Below are 14,931 nucleotides of genomic sequence, written 5' to 3' on the forward strand. Positions count from 1 at the left end.
CGGTGTGCAGGGCTTTATAACTACCGTATGGTCTCATCTAATGCCCAGGGCATCCTCTAAGGTCAGCATTATTGTGCCCATTTGCCTGATTAGGAAGGGGCAACTCAGAGTGGTCCAGGGACTTGTTTTAGGTCAAGCAGAGAAGGCTCCACCCAGGGGCAGAGTCAGAATCTGAAGGGAAGCTCCCAGCCCTCCCCCATGGTACTCCTCGCTCCCCACCAGGGTCTGAGTCTTGGGGGTGGGCTGAGTGAGGGTGGAGTTCTTCTCCCAGGCAGGAGCCCAGACTGCCAGGCTTTGGGTTCTTAGAGAAATTGGCCTGATCCAAAGTCTTATCCTCAGTTGTTGCTTGGTCATGGCCACTGGCTCTGGAAGGCCATATCGCATCATCAGAAAAGTTAATTATGCATCCAGTTCTTGGGCGGAGGAAACCAGAGTGTGAACTCAGCAGCCAGCATTAAAGAGAAACCTGCAAATCACCCTCAGCTTCCTTTGCTTTTAAATATGAGTTGTTGTCGTGCAGAGGGTAATTAAATCCTGGAGCCCCAGCGGTCACCACGGCCAACTGTGCCTGGCTGGCATCCCCTTTCCAGGGAGCGCCCCACTGCCCCCTTTGCCATCTTTCCCACACTCTCGTGGGCCGGAGTCCCTGGGGTCCAGCCTTGCTTTTGCAGGAGACTCAGCCCATCCTTCGTGTCAGCCTCTGTGGAAGTCGGAGCCCAGCTCTACAGTGTCTCGTGCGTCCACTTCCAGCTCCAACTGGGGTTGCCAGCTGTGTGACTAATGGCTTTGGGGCTATGCAATTTTCTCCAGGAATATAGTATTGGAGAAGTCTTTCCTTGGTGTCTCCCTCACAGAGGAAATGGACTTACCGTGAAGTGTGGAGACCTTAAATTAGACTCATGGAGGCACTTACATGATGCTTGCTTGGACCTTTCTGGATTTTGGTGGGCGGGTGGAGCAGACTTTCTGTGCTATCACACTCAGTGAGGAGGTTGATAATCAGCCTTTGTTTACACAGATAATTAAGTGCAGTTAAAATCCAGAGACTGGAAGGCTGCAGGCTGAGTTGTGCCTGCTAAGGTCACAGCCTGAAGGGGATGGAATTGAAAGGTTTGGCAGCTAGAGCAAGGTGGTCCTCCAGATTGTCAGTACTAAGCGCTGGCCCAGCCCCAGGGGACTATGTGCCCTGGGTCCCCTTCATTATTCTTGGGACCCAGTGGGGATTAACGGGCTGAAGCGTGAGGGAGTTCAGGCACAGTCACGCACAGCCTTCCCCGTGGAGAGGGTTGGTAGGCGTGAGTGCTGGGGAGGAGGGGGGGCTGCTCCATTCTCCACCAGATCTTCTAGAACTCACTCCCTTGCCCTTTTAATCCCCAATCCACCGGTCTATTGATGAAAAGCTAATGCTCTGTCTTGGTTGTCACGTCTTTAATCCCTCTGTGGGCCCCAGGAGTCAGTTCAAGGCAGGGAGCAGACACATGCTGAGCGCCGAGCTGGAACCGGGCTCAGAGTGTGAAGGAGGAGCCTGCAGCCCAGGCCGGGCAGGCTCCACACTGAGGGCCTTGCTACAGAGCCGCAGGGGGCCTGGCGCCAGGGAGGAATGCCGCGTGCCATGGGCAGTTGGCAGGAGAGTGAGCCGCCACTCCAGGGGCTTGGGGCCAGAGGTCAGGGCAGGGTCCTTGGAGGAGATGGCAGGTTGGCTGGGCCTGAAGAAAGGTGGAGAATTAGCTGTGCTGAGATGGGAGAGGGGAGGAGGATTCAGACAAAGACACAAAGGAAGGGAGGTCGCAGGATGCGAGAGGAACAGTGGGCGGTCCAGTTTGGCTGAAAAATAGGGGATAGATGAGGGCAGGGGAAAGGAGGCAGGCTGAGGGTGGGTGGTGGATCTGGTGGATGGGCGGAGTGGCTTAGAATGTCAAGCTGAGCCTGGAGGAGCTTGATGTGGAGACGGCCATGCTCAGAGGCGTGTGAGCAAATGGGACATGGGCATAGTACATAGGGTGTGTGTGTGAAAGTGTGTCTGTGTGTGTGTCTCCTTTGGTAACCCAAGGCATCATTATGAAACGTCTTGAACATCAACGTGCCCCTTTCAATGTGCTTCCTTCTCCGTTGGATAGTGGTCAAAAGTGCTTCTGGGATCAGACACCGCTGGGGTTCAAGCCTGGGCTCCGCCACTTACCATCTGGGCAAAAATTACATAACATGTCTGAGCCTCAGTTTCCTTTGTATCTAGAATGAAGATACCACACTTTTCCAGGGACGAGGTGAGGGTAGTGAGGTGTGTGTGTAAAGCACTAGTACAAGGCCTGGTGCATAGTCGGTGCTCAATAAATACCAGCTGCTATTATTACTGTTGTCGTTGTTGTTATTTCCCCTCTGTTGCTCACTGGGCACCCCCGGTACCTGCTCTGGTAACCATCCCCCGGCTCCCCCCTTCCACCTCCCATCCTGGGCCAGCCCGCTGTTCCTGGCCTGGGAGCTGTGGTCTCCTCACACGGATGCTCTCTGGCTGGGACCCCCAGTTCCACTGCTCACTCCAGGGTCAGACCTTGTGGGAGAAGACCCTCTGAAAGGGTCCCAGGCGACAGGGAGCCCTTTGATAGAGGCTGTGTGGAGAGTGTGGCCCTGTGCTGATGGTCTCGCTGAGAGAGACTCTGTGTTGGGTGGGGCTGAGGGATCGTGCAGGCTCATGGGAAGGGATGGAGGTGGATGGGCTGGCTGGGGATTTTAGGAATCCAGATGTTTGGAACCCTCCCCCAACACTGGTGACACACAGCCACCAAGCTCCTGGGTCCTGCTGCATGAAGTGGGTGAACAAATAATGTGTCGGTGGTGTGGGAGCCATTTCCGTGCTTTAGTGAGTGTAGATGCACTTTCCCTCGGCCCGTGCCCAAGGCCAAGGGTTCTAGGTTGCCCTGAAGTGTGGGTCCCTGCGGCCTTGCCTGCGGGGCCCTTGGAAGGCTCTTCCTCTCAAAGCTGCCCCCTCCCTCACCCCTAAGATGGTCCGTCCTTTGTCCCTGCTCTCAGCGCATCTTGTGGCCCCAACTGAAAGACGGAGGTTATGATTCTAGCTCACCACCTGAACGAACTTGTCCCAACCCGGCTTCCCGTCCCCACCTTCATCATCTCAGCAAGTGCAGAGTGCACGGGCCTCGCCTGACTCACCCTCGGGCGCCCTCGGGCCCTCCGCTGTGGAAGAAATGCTGCTGAGGCTTCAGTGTTGCCTGAGTGTAGGATTTTCCAAAACTCCATCTTGCTGATGTTACCCAAGGAGAGAGGAGAAATGACTGGGAAGTTCCCCAAGCCCATAAAGGTGACAACGCGGCCGCTCCACACGGGGAGGCGGGCAGACCCAGGTGTCCGGGTGTATAAAAGGGGCAGGCAGCGGGGGAGAGGACAGCATCCGCCGCTTCTTCCTCTGCCTTCGTCTCCTCCAGCCTACAGCCACCATGACCTGTGGATCAGCTCGCTTTAGCTCCTGCAGTGGAGTCCGCACGTCCAGCTCCTGTGTGGCCACTCAAGGATACAGCTCTGGCCGCACCTTCAGCTGCTCCTCGGCCTGTGGGCCCCGACCTGGCCGCTGCTGCATCACCGCCGCCCCCTACCGCGGCATCTCCTGCTACCGCGGCCTTGCCAGCGGCTTTGGCAGCCGCAGCGTCTGTGGGGGCGTCCGGGCTGGCTCGAGCGGCCGCAGCTTCGGATACCGCTCTGGTGGCCTGTGTGGACTTAGCGCACCCAGCATCACCACTGTGTCGGTCAATGAGAGCCTCCTGGTGCCCCTCAACCTGGAGATGGACCCCAACGCGCAGGGTGTGAAGCAAAAGGAGAAGGAGCAGATCAAGAGCCTCAACAACAAGTTTGCTGCCTTCATCGACAAGGTGGGTGTCCTTGATCACACGCTTCCTGAGTCCCACCCATGCTCAGGACTCAGGCTGAGGCAGGAGGATGGGGTCCAGGTGAGCTCCCAGTCTGATGGAGAGATGGACACACATCCAGGCCACAGACACGGAGAGATAACAGGGCAGGGATTCCTGGTTCGATACAACTGTTATTAAACACAACCTCTGTCCAGATTGACAGGGTCCCCAAAGAGAGACAAGGACAAGACTTAGAACTGCCTGTCAGAGAGAGGAGGCCATACATGTACACAAGATGCATAAGAAATACACATAAGAGATAGGAGCAGGACCACAGGGTCATCCTTTGGGATGATCCTGCTGCCTGGAACTCCCAGCCCGATCTCACACACAGACACACACACATAGACACACACTCATAGTGAACATGGGACCAGCTGAGGCCTCCTGGGCAATGCTCCCTCCCAACAGGTGTGGGTCAACAGGAGAGTTAGCCAGAGAAGGTGTCCTAGGGGAAATCTCTGTGATTTGGGAGGGGATTTTGATCCCTGGCATGGTGACCCCGGGTATGAGAAAGGATGTCTCCACTTGGACATCTCCAAGATCATGGGAAACTTGGACTAATACTTGCAACCATTTCAAATGATAGAGAGAGGCCCTGGTGTGTGGGGGGGCGGGAGGGGAGGGAAAGGCTGACGTGGAAGCTGGGGGGGGGATGGGTCCTCCAGGATGCCAGAATTATGGGCAAATGGATGGCTGTTCTTTGGGGCCTCAGGTGCGCTTCCTGGAGCAGCAGAACAAGCTGCTGCAGACCAAGTGGCAGTTCTACCAGAACCGCAAGTGCTGCGACAGCAACCTGGAGCCGCTGTTCAGTGGCTACATCGAGACGCTGCGGCGGGAGGCCGAGCGCGTGGAGGCCGACAGCGGGAGGTTGGCCTCGGAGCTCAACCACGTGCAGGAGGTGCTGGAGGGCTACAAGAAGAAGTGAGTGTGGTGGGGCTGGGCGTCATCTCTTGGAAGGGGATACACGATACGACAACGGGGCGGGGGGCCACTGAACGCGCTTGCTTTAGAAACTTCTTTCTTCATGAACCGGCTCTGTGCTTTTATCAGCTTCAAAGGCAGTGACGGGAAGACACATGAAGAGAAGAGAAGCTAAAACAGCAGCTATGAGCCCTTCCCCATGGCATTATGAACTTTTCAGGATGACCATCCCTATTCATCCATCCATCCATCCATCCTTCCATCCATCCCATAAACCTGGTCTGAGCACTTACTATATTCCATTATTGTGCTAGGTACCAGGGGTACAAAGAAATGACACCACCTCTGCCCCACTGTTCCCACCCGCTGGTTCCTGTTGCCAATTCCACCTGCCTTCCCAGATCTAAGCCCGGGCAGTCAGCTTATTATATTAGATGAATAGCAAAACCCAGATCTTTAAAATGAGCAATGTTTATATAAGTTAGAGAAATGTACTACTGAGGATATGGGTGAGCCAGGTGTTTCAGAGCTGGGGGGAGGGACATGGATGACAGGGATATTTCAGACATCCCGGGGGAGGAACATGACAGGTCAGGTTGGGGTGGTCTTTCCTCCCTTCCATTACTAGCCAGACCTCCGAATAATTTCCCAAATCCCTTTCTTTTGTGGAGGTATGAAGAGGAGGTCACCCTGAGGACCACGGCAGAGAATGAGTTTGTCAGAATCAAGCAGGTGAGTCAGTCTGCCTGTGGGCCAGCAGCCTGGGACTCTGGCAGCCCCAGGGGCATGCGGTCCTCCCTCTGTCAGTTCATCAGCTCATACTTGATTCCCCCGATGGAAGGGCATTTTCCTCCTCACACCCTGGGAGGTCCATAGGGCAGGAATTCTCTGGATCTGCCTTTACAGAGAGGCCCAGAGAGGTGGAGGAACTTTCCAAAGTCACATGCTGCATTTTGCTACTGTGGGAGGGAGAGCTTAGCTCCCTGACCCTCAACTTCTGGGTCTGTGCCCGTGACTGGCTTTGCCGGGCTGGCAGTGGGATTGGGGATTCCTCCAGGGTGGGACTGGGGGAGGTGGAGTCCCCTGGAAAACCTCTACAGCATCTGGGGACTGCCTGTGTGTCTGTGTCTCCAGGAGGTGAACGGTGTCTACGTGCGCAAGGGAGACCTAGAGGCCAATGCCCACAGCCTGGTGGAGGAGATCAGCTTCCTGAAGTCCCTGTATGAGGAGGTGAGCATCAGCAGGGAGGGCGTTGGTCACCCTCCTCTCTCTGTCCCAGGCCAGCCTGTGTCCAGAGCAAACAGACAGAGGGGTCTGCAGGCCTGAGGGCTTTGGAAATGGTGGCTCCACGTGTGTGTGTGCATGGGTGTAAAGGAAGGATGTGAGCTCTGTTCTCCTTGGCTCGGGATGGTATATGTGATGTGAATGGCTGTTGGTCCCCCAGGAGATCCGCGTCCTCCAAGCCCACATCTCAGATACCTCGGTCATCGTCAAGATGGACAACAGCCGGGACCTCAACATGGACAGCATCCTGGCTGAGATCAAGGCTCACTATGATGACATTGCCAGCCGTAGCCGGGCTGAGGCTGAGTCCTGGTACCGCGGCAAGGTAAGTGGCACAGGACAACTGCCTCCACACATGGCAGTGGGAGGAATGTGAGGTGTATATTAGAAAAGGCTTCTTTTGTCTGGGGATTCTGATCTTTGAGATGATAGTAAAAGCGCAGAGAGGGCTCAGGTTGGGGTGGTAGGGCAGGGCTGCCATGTTTGGTTGCACAGGTTGAGCACTGTACAACCTGCACTATCATCTCTGCTGTCCTGAATGGTGGGATGTCCCATCCTAAGCCTCAAGGAGTCTCTCTGCCTCCCCCCAGTACGAGGAGATAAAGGCCACGGTGGTCCGGCACGGGGAGACCCTGCGCCGCACCAAGGAGGAGATCAACGAGCTGAACCGCGTGATCCAGAGGCTGACCGCCGAGATCAATAATGCCAAGAGCCAGGTAATGGTTGTTTGGGGCTACCCGGGTCCCACAGGCAGTGTGTGCCCCGTGTGGATCTCACCATTCATCCCCCAGCCCATGTGCATGAGTAGGGTCCCTGGTTGTAGTCACTCAGGGAGACCCAGGGGATAGGGCGGGAGGACTGTGCCTGGGGTGTTCCCAGCTGGGCGGGAGGCCTGGACACATGCAGGAAATGGACAGAGAGACCCAGGGACCACAACCCACCCTGTTCTCTTCTGGGTCCCCAGAACTCCAAGCTGGAGGCGGCCGTGAGCCAGGCTGAGCAGCAGGGCGAGGTGGCCCTCACTGACGCCCGCCGCAAGCTGGCCGGGCTGGAGGAAGCCCTGCAGAAGGCCAAGCAGGACATGGCCCGCCTGCTCAGGGAGTACCAGGAGGTGTTGAGCTCTAAGCTGGGCCTGGACATCGAGATCGCCACCTATAGGCGCCTGCTGGAGGGCGAGGAGCAGAGGTGGGTGCAGCCAGCACGATTGGGCTCAGAGCCTCACCTGCAGACCTGACCCGTTTATTTGCCCCAATACTTTCCCAGCCCCCATTTCTTCTGCTCCCATCTTGGAACCCTTTCGGGGTTCCTCCTTGCCATGGGGAGAGGCTAAAAAGAATAGTCTTCATTGAGGTCCACTGCTTGATTTCCAATAGTCTTCTTGTATGATTTAATTAGGGACGATGGTTTGCTGGATGTCTGAGGGGGAAAAAAACCCCCTCTGATTCATAGTATTTGCTGATTCCAGTGGTGTAAATACTTCCATCATGGCTGATTTCAAGCTACCACTCTGACTTCATGAAGAATTGGCCAGAAATGTGCAAAAGAGGCTCTGTGAGCTGGTTGCAGAACACCACTTGTTAGGGGCGAGGATAGAAGGGGACCTCAAGCAGAAGGGGAAGATAGAAAGAAAGACATATTTCTATTAGGGAGATGGACAACCTGAGGCCCAGGGAGACTGCATTGTTCCAGGTCACGTAGCCAGTCTATGGGGCGGGGCAGGTGGGCTGGAGTTGAATTCCTGGGGGCAGGTGAAGAGATCTCTGCGTCTCGCTGCGTTTTGGCAGGTCTCACTTCCCAGACAGATTCTGGGAGAGCCCGCCCCTTGTGCTCTTTTGGGATAGAGTTGGGGAGATGCTGAGCTACTGGGGATGCTAGACCTCAGACCTTCTCCTCGGACCTTCTGGGGGGGGACTTGGGTGATTCCTTGGGTGACCGGGTTCAGAGCTGGTGACCACATGACTCCTGGGATCATTGCCAGGAACTCCTGCCCAGTCCTAATGCTGACCTTTTCTCTCCCTCATCAGGCTGTGTGATGGCATCAGCTCTGTGAATATCTGTGAGTAATTCTGGCCCGTAAGGGAGACACTGAGGTTAGACAGCGGGAAGAACATCTTAGCTCTGAGGGTGGACAGACCCAGGGCGTGGGGGTCCCATTCATTTCCAGCCACACAGTTACAGAGGGTTGACAGGTCCTGAGTGGAACAATTCCTCACTCCAGGCCTGTCAGGGTGCCAGTCTTATTTTCTCCCTATTCAAACACGCTGGTCCATGTTCCAGAAAAGTGTCCAACACTTTTCTGGATTAAACAGGTATTTTATCAGCTCAGTGTCCCCAGGGAGGTCTTCCTGAAATCAGTTACAAAAGAGTAGATTAAGAAGGGGTTGAGATGGACTACAAGATGGACTCCCTTCCAGTGAGAATGGAAGTCCCGAGGACAGACCACGGGGAAGCTCCCATTGTCTTTGTCCCCGGAGATGTGGCTGAGCAGGAGCCGTCCACCTGGGTGCTCTAGGCTGGTAGGGAGGGAGTTCTGATTGGAGGTGGGGGCTGTTTGGGACCAGCTCCCCACCCCCACCGAGGGTTCTGACTTCTCATTATTGTCCCTGGGCAGGTGTGAGCAACTCCCAGGGCGGAGTCGTATGTGGGGACCTCTCAACCACCCGTACCTGCACCATCAAGTCCCGCGGAGTGGGAATCTGTGGCAGCAGCTATAAGAAGTGTTAAGTTGGCAGGGCTTGGAGGAGCACCCGAGCCCCCAGCCCTCTCACCTTCCCGAGGATCCCAGCTGGCCCTTCTGCCCAACCTGACCATGTGCAGCCTGGTGGCGGGTGCGATAGCTTGATCTCATGTGGACCCATCTTCCCTGCTGTCCGCTTCTTGTTTCTCGTTGCGTGGGAGTCCCCTCCTTGACTCCTGCCTTCTCCGGCTGAGAAAGGCTGTTGGGAGGAGTGACACGTGGATCTGTTCTGTCTGAGGATTCTGGGCTGCCTGAGCCCATGAGGAGGACAGCCCCTCCGCCCCCCACCCTCCCCTTCTCTTGCTCATCCCTTCCTTTCCCAAATCTTCTTTTCCTCCTTGCTGTCTGTGCTTAAAATAAAGTCATATAGTTCCTGCCATGGTTGTCAATCTTTCTGTCCATTATTTCAGGCCTGGAGGGGTGGGTGGGATCTCCAGGAGGGCACTCGACATGGTGGGGGCTGCTAGGGCCATGCCAGCGATCCATTCAATCGTGTGTTCAGGGCTTGCGGTATAGAGCAGGGGGCTCTGAGGGCTCAGGGCTCCCTGAGGTAATTCTCCAGTGCTGGGAAGTGTCAGGCAGAGGCTTGTAGCAGGTGCTGGGCAGTGTTATGAGAATGAATGAATTCGTCTCCAAGGTTCCCAGCTGCCCAAAGGGCATCTCCATTTGAATGTTGCCCTGATATTTGGAATTCAACATGCCTTCAAAACATCTCATCATTTTCCCCTCTACTGATACTCATTTCTGAGCTTTCCCTCTTTCTATCAGTTCTTCCTGAAATCTCCAGCTTAAAACCTATTTTCCCCACCCAATGAGTCATCAAACCTTGTCAATTTTTTCTTTGAAAAATGCCACCAGGAACTTCTTTCTTGCAATATGTTGGACTAGGAACTCTGAAAAACCCTTTGTCATAAGTCGCTTAAAATTATGGATTATATACTTAAAAACTATGTTTTAATTCATCAACTATAGCAAGAAGGTATGGGAGATCATCAGAGGCAAAAACAACAAGAAAGCATGACTCCAGGGAGGGATGGGAAGGGATGCAGCAGGTTGGCATGGCAGGGGCACCTGTCGGTCACTGGTGGAGTGGGAGGGAAGCCCACCGTGCTCACGGATGGGGCACAAGAGTAGGCCCCTGAAAGGGAGAGTGGACGCCATGTCCCTAACAGACAACTGAGGCCGTCTCCAGCACCGGGGGAAGCAGGAAAAGACTCTGCAAGGGGAGAGGAAGGAAACGGGCCTTCTTGACCCTGGCTTTGGGTAAAGGGAAAAATGTTTTCCCTGATAATTCTGAACTACAAGTTTGCCCTCACATAGGTTTGGCTTGGAGTCCATATTTTTTTCTGTGGTAAAAACCTACAACACCCAAGGTGAGAACATAGTTTCAAATGAGCCCAGATTGATGTTTCCCCCCTAAATCTGGCAAAAGCAAATGCAAATCCTCTCTAGAGGAATGCCATGAAAACTCAGGCTTCTGGGAATTCTCCGAGAGAGTCCCAACAAATGCAAGCTCACAATTAAACAAAGGTCATGAAACGTGAGCAAAGATGCCATCATAAGCGGGAGTCAGCAGAAGCACCCCACTCCAGAACCCTCCCTGTGAAGACTGAGGATACTGGAATTAATCAGAGGCAGAAAAAACTGGGTGTGTTTCATATGTTAAAAAAAAAAAAAATAAAAGAATGCTAATACATAACCTAGGAATAAGAGCTTTTTAAAAATAATAGACTGACCTGAAAAAGAATCAAATAGAATTTCCAGAAATGTAAACTATAACAATTATATGAAAACCCCAACAGATGGTGAAACAACACATTAGGCCCAATTAAAGAGAGAGTAAGTTGACAGATAAATCTGAAGAGATTTCCTCGGGTGTAGCACAGAGAAACAAATAAAGGGAACGTATGAAAGAGAAATCAAGAAGAATGGACCCCAAGATGGCCCAGATGTTGGACTGAGCAGAAGAAGACTTCACAGAAACTGTTATATGTTTGGAGAACTAAAAGGGTATATAATCTTAGTGAGTGAAAACAGAGAAATGGAAGCTATAAAAAGAACAAAATGAAAATTCCAGACTTGAAAAGTGCCATAACTGAGATGAAAAATTCAATGAATGGGGTGAACGGCAGATTGAAGGTATCAGAAGATGGTGTCAGTGAACTCGAAGACAGATGAATAGAAATTTTCCAATTGAAACCATAGAGAAAAAATATCGAAGAAAAAAATAACAGAGCCTCAGAGACCTGTAGGACGTTATCAAGGAATCTAACTTCTCTGTAATAAGCATCCCAGAAGAAATAGAGAGTGAGAATGAGGTGGAAGAATAGTTGAAGGAACAATTTCCTATATTTGATGAAAAACATCAGCTTATAGTCTAAGATGTCAGAGAGCCCCAAGTACAATAAATACAAAGGTATCACAGGCATATCATAGTGAAAATCCTGAAAACTGAAGATAAATAAGCTAGAAAGAAACCAGAAAAAAAAGGTACATCACATATAGGGGAGCAATAATAATTACTGCTTACCAGTTATCAGAAGCAAGAGGGGCCAGACAACAATAAACCCAGAATTTTATAATCAGCAAAAATACTCTTCAAAACAAGGGTGAAGGAAAGACATTTCAGAAACACAAAAGTGGACTGAATGTGTCACCACCAGACCCGCAGGACAAAGAAAGGATGACGGAGATTCTGCAGGCTGAAACGAAACGACATCAGACTGAATCTCAGATCTCGAACAGACACTTTACAAAAGGAGGTGTATTAAGGGCCAATAAGCACACGAGAAGTAGCTCGTCGTTCTTAGTCATCAGGGAAATCCAAATTAAAACCACAATGGGAAAAAAAATCTAACACCCACTAGGCTAAAATGTGAAAGACTGACAATACCATGTGTGGGGCAGCTGGAATTTTCATGGGGTGTAAAGTGGCATAGTCATCTTGGAAAATAGTTTGGCAATTTCTTATAAAGTTAAACATACACTTAACAAATGACACAGCAATTCCATTCCTGGATGTTTGTCCAAAAGTAATGAAAATAGATTCACACAGAGACGTGTATATGAATTTCATAGGAGCTTTATTCACAATAGCCGCAAAGTGGAAACAATCCAGCTGTTTATCAACTGGTGAATGGGTACGTAAACTGAGATGTATTCATGCATTGGAATATTACTCAGCAATAAAAAAGAATGAACTAATGACTCATGAAACAATGTGGATGAATGTTAAAAACATTATGCTAAGTAAGAAATGTCAGACACAAAAGAGTTTACTGTATACTCCTAGTCACATGAAGCTCTAGAACTGGCAATACTAATCTACAGTGACGGAAATTAGGACGGTGGTTGCCTGGGATGGGGTGAGGTGATTGACTGCAAAGGGGCATGAGGGGTCTTTCTGAGATGATGGAAAGGTTCATATCTTCATTTAGCAGTGGTTAAATGGGGACATACATCTGTTAGAACTTGTTGATTTGTGCGTTTAAAATGTGTGCATTTTATTGTATGTAAATTATATCTCAAGAAAGTTGATAAACTAATGATTTAAAAATTTATAAGACATCTAGAAATAAATCTAACATATGTGAAAGACCTATACCTAGAGAAATATAACCTTTATGTAAAATGTTAGAGGAAATGAAAGATAGCAAAGCAGATTTAACTAAATGAAGAGATATACCATGTTCATAGATAAGAAGCTTTACTTTCATAACGATATCAATTCTCCTTAAACTGAGTTACACAATCAATGCAACTACCATCAAATTCCAAACAAGGATTTACATAACTCTTAACAAGTTGATTCTAAAATTTATGGTGAGGAACAAAGATCAAGAATAGTCAAGGCCCTGATGAAAAAGAATGAATCAGTATTTGCCCTTTCAGAGATTATGACTTGTTATAAAGCTATAGTAATTCAGTGTAGTATCCACACAAGAACAGATAAATTGACCAATGGAACAAAATGGAAAACCCCTCAATTGACATATATATTGTCTATTCTTGTGTGTGTGTGTCTATATATATAAGTATATTAAATATATAAATGAATTATATATAATACATAAAGTTTTTTATATATATATACTTTATAAATCTATATCTATATCTCTTTGATACATAAAGCTGTGGTATGGCAGATCAATCAGTAGCAACAGAGGGACTATGTACCGGTTTTCCCTATGGAAAAAAATGAAATTGAATTCCTGCCTTTTATTATTCACAAAGTCAGTTACAAGCAAATTAAAATGATAAATGTCAAGTGCAAAACTTTAAATTTTTTAGAAGAAAAAATTAGAGAATGTCTTCCTGACCTTAATGTATGGAAGGATTTTTAAACAAGGTACATAGAACGCTTAATATAAAAGAAAAGATTAAATTAGTCTACATTAAATTTCAGAACTTTTATTTATCAAAATATTCCATAAAGTGAAAAGACAAGCCATAAATTTGAAGATGAAATTTGTGATACATATAAATGACAAAGTAGTAATATCTGGAAATATAAAGAATACTTATAATCCAATAAGAATAAGGCAAACAACTCAAGAGAAAAAATGGGCAGAAGAAAAGGAAATACATACGAATAATAAACATTTAAAGAGATAATTCAGCCTCAATACTAATTATGAAAATGCAAAGCAAGACCAAAAATGAGATTGATTACACCAATAATTATTGAAAATTCAGATGCATTGGAGAGGATATGAATCTTTTCTACTCTGTCGATCAAAGTGTAAGTTGTTATTATAATGACTTTGGCCAGTAATTCTTGTCTTGTAACCTTGAACATTTGACCATCCTATGGCCCGGACATTCAACTCCTGGATGTATATCAAAGAGAAATTCTCATATAAGAGCATCAGGGGACATTTAGAAAAATGTTCATAGCACCAACTTTGTAAGAAGAAAAAACAAAACAAAACAATAACAGAATTACATAAAATCTGGAATATTCACTCAATAGAATACTATGAATCTTAGTGGAGGAATCCTAATTACATAATACTTTTTTAAAAACCAAGTCTCTGTGTATCATCTTTTTCATAAAAAAAGAAAACGAAACAAGAAAAGCTAAATATATCTTTAGGCATATGCCTGTATGTGATAAAAGTAACAAACAAGCAAGAGAATGATGACACACATTCAAGGAAGTGGTGACCCCTAAGGTGAGAAATAGGGGACAGGGTGGGGAAGGAGTGTGCAGGTGGATAAAAATTAATAGTAATCTTTTGGTTCTCGTGTCAATAGGTGGGCTCACAGGTATTTCATTTTCATTATATTATTAAATAAATAATAAAAGCAATGTGCTATTTATATGAAATGAACCCAAAACATAAGATCATAAAGTGAAAGTGAGAGAAAGTGTCACGGTGATGGGCTCGTGTATTGTACACAGAAGGAGTAATTGTTCATTAAACTTATTTCAGTTCATCTGTATGAATATGTATGTAGGTACCGATTCATGATATAAAATGTATTTCTTTTTTGAGTTGTGGTTAAAAACGTTCGACAGCCCATATCCTGAAGAACCTCTTGCCAAACTACACCAGCAGTTATGTACAAAAAAGTTCAAAGCAGCATTACTTGTGATAACAGACATAAAAACACACATATGTAAGGGCCAGCCCCAGTGGGCAGTCTAGTTGTTAAGTTCAGCGTGCTCCGCTTTGGTGGCCCGGGATTGGTTCCCAGGTACAGACCTACACCACTCGTCGGTCAGTGGCCATGCTGTGGTGGCAGCTCACATACAAAAAGAGGAAGATTGCCAGTGGATGTCAGCTCAGGGTGAATCTTCCTCAGCAAAAAACCCCCAAAAACAAAAATCAAAAACCACGCATATACCTACCCATAAGAAAATGGAGAAGTATTCATAGATTGGAATACTACACAGCACTGAAGATAAAGAACGCTACATGCACCAGAAAGAATGAATCTCACAAACAGAATGTTGAGGAAAGAGTACATTATTGAAGCACACAGTCTAATTCTATTTATACAGAGCTTAAAGGTAGGCAAAACCAAAGAGTTTCTTAGGGATTCACACGCACATGATAAAATGAT

The 14,931-nt window shown here is 48.7% G+C and overlaps 1 protein-coding gene across 1 annotated transcript; it reads left to right on the forward strand.

Annotated features, from left to right (window-relative positions):
• The first annotated feature begins 3,400 nt into the window (after nucleotides 1–3,400).
• On the forward strand, nucleotides 3,401–9,249 carry LOC106835268 (keratin, type II cuticular Hb6-like). Its single transcript, XM_014847487.3, has 9 exons — nucleotides 3,401–3,878; nucleotides 4,633–4,841; nucleotides 5,513–5,573; nucleotides 5,976–6,071; nucleotides 6,286–6,450; nucleotides 6,716–6,841; nucleotides 7,090–7,310; nucleotides 8,150–8,181; nucleotides 8,737–9,249. The coding sequence occupies exons 1-9, from the start codon at nucleotides 3,450–3,452 to the stop codon at nucleotides 8,847–8,849; spliced, it is 1,452 nt and encodes a 483-aa protein (XP_014702973.2). The 5' UTR covers nucleotides 3,401–3,449; the 3' UTR covers nucleotides 8,850–9,249.
• The last annotated feature ends 5,682 nt before the right edge of the window (nucleotides 9,250–14,931 follow it).

The sequence above is a fragment of the Equus asinus genome, chromosome 22 (assembly GCF_041296235.1).
Source record: "Equus asinus isolate D_3611 breed Donkey chromosome 22, EquAss-T2T_v2, whole genome shotgun sequence".
NCBI lineage: Eukaryota > Metazoa > Chordata > Mammalia > Perissodactyla > Equidae > Equus > Equus asinus.

Bases quoted from the DNA above. Each gene is read 5' to 3' on its own strand.
- LOC106835268 (XM_014847487.3), top strand. From the start codon at position 3,450: ATGACCTGTGGATCAGCTCGCTTTAGCTCCTGCAGTGGAGTCCGCACG. The intron at 4,842-5,512 runs GTGAGTGTGGTG...TCTTTTGTGGAG, and splicing joins CTGGAGGGCTACAAGAAGAA to GTATGAAGAGGAGGTCACCC. The intron at 6,072-6,285 runs GTGAGCATCAGC...TTGGTCCCCCAG, and splicing joins TGAAGTCCCTGTATGAGGAG to GAGATCCGCGTCCTCCAAGC.